At 44.0% G+C, this 6,851-nt stretch overlaps 1 protein-coding gene across 1 annotated transcript in view; it reads left to right on the top strand.

The window, feature by feature from the left end:
- LOC122829543 (B-cell lymphoma/leukemia 11A-like) overlaps positions 1-6,851 on the top strand; it is a 44,792-nt gene continuing 37,941 nt past the window's right edge. The window contains exons 1-2 of the mRNA XM_044114194.1: positions 1-376; positions 4,455-4,853. Coding sequence (XP_043970129.1) covers positions 322-376; positions 4,455-4,853 — 454 coding nt within the window. The 5' untranslated portion in view covers positions 1-321. The remainder of the gene's footprint in view (positions 377-4,454; positions 4,854-6,851) is intronic.

Below are 6,851 nucleotides of genomic sequence, written 5' to 3'. Positions count from 1 at the left end.
TCAAGTTCGCAGGAACGTCACGTCCGCACTTGAACTTGCAGCTCAGAGGGGGGTTTCGCCGTATACCCCCATCACTCTCTCTCTCTGTTTCTCTCTCTCTCTCCCTCTTTGGAGGAAAAAGTCATGAAGAGCTCCACACAGCCCGTCGCGCGTTACGCATCCCGCTCCGTCTGATCCGCAGCTCTGCTTCTGCTTTTTGTCCCTCTTCTGCCTTCATCCGGATGACAGACGCATCAATGAAGATTTTCTCATTTGGAGTGTACCTCGAAGGGACGGATTTCCCAATGTGAACTCAGCTGAGAAGCCCCCGCCGAACCGACCATGTCTCGCCGCAAGCAAGGCAAACCCCTGCACTTGAGCAAACGGGAGTTTTCGCGTGAGTGGGAATATTTCACCTCTCGGTTTTTTATTCTAACCCGTGAGGGATCTATTAAACGTTCTGTTGTGTTTCCCACCCCAAATACAACTTCCTTGGATCGTTTTTATAGCTACATGGGTTTGCGAACACACGCATTATCACTTAGACACAGGTCTCCATTAAAACGTGGAACCTCCTGGGTGAAAAAGTTCTGGCTGGAACCTCCAAGCAGAGTTCGTTGTATAACGTGGTCATTAAGGTTTGTTTCGCCATTAAAGGGCATGCATTAGCTTTATGGCCAGAGACCTTTGCCTGCATGTGAAGGCAGCGCAGGCTTTAGTTGCGGACATTCGCTCACAACTTCCAGTGTGAAGCTTCCAATGTCACCCAAGAACTTCAGCCTAGATTGTGATTTATCTGACCGCAATAAAAACATTTAAAGGTGTTTGGCGGTAGTTTGGACACAAGGAAGTACAGTGTATTGTTTACATACCCACATGCCAACAGCGCGGGGGAACGGTCTGTGCCGTACCGAAAAAAGAAAGAGTGCAGTTTCCTCTTGACAGACGATGTTATTACGCTGTTCAATCGACTAGCATTGGGTTATAAAGTGTGATAAATAATAATATGTAAAGAAAAATGTCACTTAGCGCTCTGACTTGTCACAGAAATGCCCTTTTGCGCGCGCGCTGTGCATTGATGTGACTCGCGGATCATCTTTTACGCGCTGCAACAGATTCATTTACGCAGTAAAATAAGTCTTATAGGTATGAATGACAGCAGGAAGGCAAGAGACGTCTAATCAGCTCGCTCTTTGCGTATCAGTGATGACGAAGACACACACACTCACACGCACGCTCTCACACACACTCAGACACAGGGTCCAAGTTGGTGTCGGCGATCAGGGGAGCTTGGATTTCGTTTGACTTTACTTAGGGCCATTGTTGATGTCCATGCCTCCATAACTTTCCGTCGCAATCAATTGAGTTGTTCTGCTTAATGCAAAACACACACAGTTGAGTGGTAATTGGAAGAAAGGTGTAGCCAGTTGGGGGCGCACTGTGATTGCAGTCCTATACGGTGGCTGGGGGGACGGAGGTAGTTTGCTGGGGGGCAGGGGGGGAGGCGCCGGGGTAGTGGGAGGGGGCACCAAACATGAACTTCACCTGCTTCATCCGTGTCCTTCTTAACCTGGAACTTGCGAAGGGTCGTGTTTGGTTGTTGTTGTTGGCAGTATGGAAGAGGGGGGTCAGGATCTCATCTTATGATTTCTTATTTGAATTTTAACATTATTTATTCATATTCTTTTATTTCTCTTTTTCTACCCTTCACATCATACCTCCACTAAATGTCCTTCTCCCCCTAAAAAACTGTGACGGCAGGATAGTGATACTCCTAAATTTCTGTTGTGGCTTTAATCTGAAGATTATAGTAGCCCCCATCTGTCCATCTCCTTGAAGACTTTCTGGAGGCGCCCCTGATTGTTTTGCGCTATTGTGACCAATCAGGAAGCTAATAGTTGCTTTACTCTAAGAAAACAGGTGAAAAGAATGATAGAAGCGTGCCTGCTTCTGGTAAATTCATTTGAAAACGTGCGAAGAAATCCCTCCCCGCACTCCTTTGGCATTTTCAGGAAATGAGTGGAATGAAGTTATCGATCCACTGTTGTTTCAAGGAGTCACGTTGGCCTAAAAATAGTGAGGTAGAAAAAAAAAAAAAAAGAGGCTAAATGATTTCCCTGATAATCAAACAGACGAGCTGCAGCAGCCGTCCAGTGGGACATGTTGGCCTAAACTACTTAAAATTCTGGCACAGTGAGAGATGTCTGGAAAAAAAAGGTTTTCATTTACATCACTCTTGCTTGGCTTCAAAATAAGATTATTTAGTTTGGAAGAAAGAGAAATGTTTCCATCTACCCCGTCCTCACACACCTTCGCCGGCGTCCGCAGCACAAACCGCTTTAGATAAGCCTCAGTAAAATAGGGGGCCGCATTCCTTCATCTTTAATGCAGTCGAACGTACAACTAACGGGGCCTATCTTGCATACAGTCCCTCACCACCTTCTCATCTGACCCGAAACAGAATTAGAGGTTGAAGCTGCAAGAATTCATCACATCTTATCGCAACATCCCAGTTGGGGCGCCTGATGTCGTTTACCATGTGGCTAGAATATTTCTTTTTAAATGCTCCCTCTCCCTCCTCTCTTCTCTCTCTCTCTCTCTCCCGTCTCTCTCTCTCTGTCAGTACTTCAGGGACCTACTCCACATCCAACCCCTCAATGTCTAACCTTGGTTCACAAGATCCCAGCACTTTTAACGAAATGGGGTCCAATCATCTTGAACTCAAATTAGAATCTATTTTTTGATTCTCAGAGGTGTTAGGTTCATTAAAAAAGCAAGATTGGCAGCACAATAAAGAGGGTCAAGCAACTTAATCGTTTGACTGCTGCCAGCAAGCTGAACGTGTCAGTCCTTATCGAAGGGAGGCTGTGTTGCTCTTTTCTTATCTTTTCTCTTTTTGCTATTTCTTAAAAAAAAAAGTCACATTTACACTTTAAATCCTGACCATATTCTTTCAGATGTCTGCCATGGGGCACTGTAGACATAGTAATTCACTCGTCACATTTAAAGTGTTTTGGAAAAATTCTCATTTCCTCTTAAGCTTTCTTGCATTTTGCTGAGTAACGTTTACAAACCTCAACAGATTTTTGAATCTACAAAACGAGACTGCAATTGTTGCCCGTTCTTTGGAAAATACTCCAAGCTTAGTTGAAATGGACGTGGAGCATCTGTGAGCATCTGGTTTCAAATGCTGAACACAGCTACATGACTGGACTTTGACTGGGCCACTCTAACACTTAAAAATGTTCTGATCTAAACCTTCCCATCATAGCTGTGGCTGTACAGTTAGGGACATTGTTCTGTTGTTTTCCCACTTCAGGTCATTTGTCGCCTCTAACAGGTTTTCCTCCATCTTCCATTCACTCTGACCAGCTAAAGATTTGTTAGTGTTAAGAGTGGCGAGATCGCCTTAATTTAAATGGCCATCTTTAGTTCATCCTCCATCACCATTCCCTGTCAGGTTAGGCGGATAGCCATGTTTTAGAAGGTTTCCAAGTTTTGCCCAAACACATTTATTTTATTTTTCTGCTGGTGTATTGAATAGTTCTTTCTCCCTGATATGTCTGGAGAAAGAACAGATAAATTCTTGAATTTTGTTTGTCAATGTTCTCTAACAAACTGCTGAGGTCTTTGCAGAACAGCTGGATTTATACAGAGATCAGAGTGCATCTGGACAAATTAGGTCATTAGGTAACTGGGTGCGCTTGATTTTATTTAGGGCTATCATACAGAGGAGGGCAAGTCACGCCACACATTATTATTTGTAAATAATTTTGAAAACCATGTATTATTTTGCTTCCACTTTACAATAATATCCTACGACGGAAAAGCTAAAATTTGAAAGTCTTATGTAAATTATGTATCTGTTAAAACTGTCACTGTATTGTGACAACAAAAATTGAGCTCCTCTGCCTTCTCCCGGTTCTCCTACTAACTGTGGAAATACACAGAAAAACCAGTCAGAGTCAGAAGGAGGGTCTATGTGCTGTTAATCATGCTAGTATACATGCTGCTCACATTCTTCTTCTCACTCTGCTATGCTGTAGCTTTTTCATGACAGCTGAGTCTGTCATGTAAGCTCAGGTTAGTTAGCATGACCACCATGATGCTAACTAACCTGACAAAACAGTTTTCCTGGAGTGGTGAGTTTTGTCTCTGCTATTAGCACATTGAGCAGCAAGTACACGAGGTTGATTGCTGACACTAACACCCTCCTCCTGACTCCGGTTGGTTGTTTTTGCGATGCATTGTTTTCACATTACTGTGGGAGGTGGTCATTTTTTTCATAGATCATGTATCTCATACCACACTGTCAGGACAGAGTGACAGTTTCAACAAAATGTAAAAAGCTGATAGTTTTAAATACATTTTACATGCTGATTCTTCAAGAAATATGAATACTTTCTCATGTCACACTTTACCTGGAGTCTTGCTGCTTCTGTTAACAACATTCTCTGTTTTGTCTGCTTATCCAGCTGAGCCGCCCTCAGGTGTTTTAGCTGAAGAAGACTCTCAGGACTCCCCCAGGCTGGGTGAGGCTGACGACGAGCCCCTGAAAGGGGATCCAGATCTGCTCACCTGCGGCCAGTGCCACACCCGCTTCCCCCTGGCCGACATCCTGCTGTTCATCGAGCACAAACGGAGGCAGTGCCACGGCAGCCTCTGCTTGGACAAACCTCTGGACAGGCCGCCATCCTCGCCGCTTGCCTCGCCCCTCTCCACGTCCTCGTCTCACTCTCGAAGCCAGCAGCAGCAGCAGCACCCACGGAGAGCGCGTCAGCCGGTGGAGGTGGCCACACAAGTGTCGTCTCTGGATGAGGATTGCTTATCTGCGCCCTTGCAAGGAATAATCCCCAAGCAGGAGAATGTCATAGGTAAACACACTGGTAGCTTGAGCTGGGTACCTTGACAGAGGCCGCAGCTTCCAGGGTTCACACAGAGTCTGCTCCAGAGGAAAACAAACACGACCTGGGATTTGCTTGGTTTGCTTCTTGTAATTGGGATGTTTGAAAATCAGCTTAAGCAGGGAGGGAAACAGATCTCTTGCTACGTTTTACGAGCTCCAAAGTTTCCCAGCTGTGTCACGAAACTAAATGAAGACCAGATATCCTGAAAATGAAGGAAACACTTGCAGATGATGAAAAAGACACAAACGTAGTCAGACAAAGAGACAAATCCTGAGAGGGGGAGCTTAGGCTGAAAGAAGAGATGAGTTTCTGTCGGTTTGTCCTGCATCTCAGATGCTCAAATCCCGGCGACAGATATTCTCTCTCATGTGGCGCTCAGCGATGTATCTCTATCCCTTACTGGCTTATTACACTGTCATAGAGTATCTCTCTTACCCTCAAATATGTGCCTGCAGAAGCTCACTCTGGTTCTAAAATTAAAAAGCGATGGAGAAGAATGTAATTATCTGTCAACGAAGAAGTGTTTATTTGAGGAACTCTACAGCCACTAATTGTCAGTGTTTTTCTTGATTTGAAGTAATTAAGGACTTCTTAAGCCGGCTAGTTGGTTTGCTGGGTGTCCACGGGGGCTAAATGAGGCTGCAGTGAAAACACGAGTTGCTGTGCAAACAAGCATGCGTCCCTCATGGCTGGTTTTTCTTACACAGCAGGCTTTGATTTCAACCAGCACATTCAGACGTTTTTCCCTTCCCTTTAGCGAAGGCCGATAGCGCGTGCCAGGTTGTGCTGATTGTCTGGCCGGTTGTCATTTATTTGATGCCAGCGGAGGCTAGACGCGGGGAGGGCGCGCCATCGTTTTGCTCTCCTGTTCGGCGTTGGACAGCAATCGCAGAAGGCCTTTTTGGTCGAGAGCGACTGTCAGTCAGTTTTCCCCCCTGTGACACAGAATGACCACTGTTTGTTCGTTAACAGTTTGTTAAACATTGGTGTGTACACCCGCACACACACATACACACCCACCCAGACACATCTGACATGCCTTTTGGCTGTGTCAGCTGTTCAAACATGCATTTCTTTGCTCATTTAGATCTTCATGCAGTGTAGTTCACATGATATCATAAGGTCACTGGCATTGTGAACAGAGCTTTATTTATGGGACTTATAAAGTATTTGGTCTTTGTGAAATAGCAGAGCCCGTCCAGGCCCGCATAGGGCCCTATACTAAATTTTATAAACCTACTTTGTTTATATCCAAGTTTAAATATTGTTACTGTGTTCATTGCTACAGTTTACAACAGAAAAGTAATATAACTCATCCAGCACTTTTTTCAGTTAAACTTAGTCAGAATTTAGAGTTAGGTTTTCTTCTCATAATGTCAAGTGAACACAGGCCTGTTACCAGTCTCAAGGTTCATCCTGGATTAGAAAAATGTCAGTTTCAAAACTGCAAAACGTTTTTGTATCAGTCTTGGGGTTTAAAGAGCTTCTGTTGCAATCTAAAAAATGCGACTTGAGTTTTCTGTTTAGTACAAAGCATATAGTAGTACAGTTCTGCCCTCTCTCATCTGCTGCTACACACTGCCAGTCTGCTGGCTGAAAGAAGGGTTATTTACTTAGAGTGAAAATAGCACTGCTGTGGAAACCTATGGAGATCATTATATTACTCTTATGATGGCTGTAGAAGGTCTGACAGGCAGCCCAAATGCATGCTGGGTATCAGAACAAATAGCCCTAGTCATAATTATTACCGTTTTGTACTATGAGTGTTACTTTCAAATTATTTAAACTGTAAGAATCAGACTGTGTATTTTAGCTCCAGTAGGAATAATTATTGCTTTCCTATTTTTAATAAATCATCTTGTCATTTTTGTCATTTTCATGGTAATAACATGATACTGCTCACACTGCAAAAATCTTGCATCGCCCATATGACATTTACTTTTGATGTTTAAGTATCATGAGGAC

Source organism: Gambusia affinis, linkage group LG04, assembly GCF_019740435.1.
Source record: "Gambusia affinis linkage group LG04, SWU_Gaff_1.0, whole genome shotgun sequence".
Taxonomy (NCBI): Eukaryota; Metazoa; Chordata; class Actinopteri; order Cyprinodontiformes; family Poeciliidae; genus Gambusia; species Gambusia affinis.
This window is presented reverse-complemented; position numbering and strand designations above follow the sequence as displayed.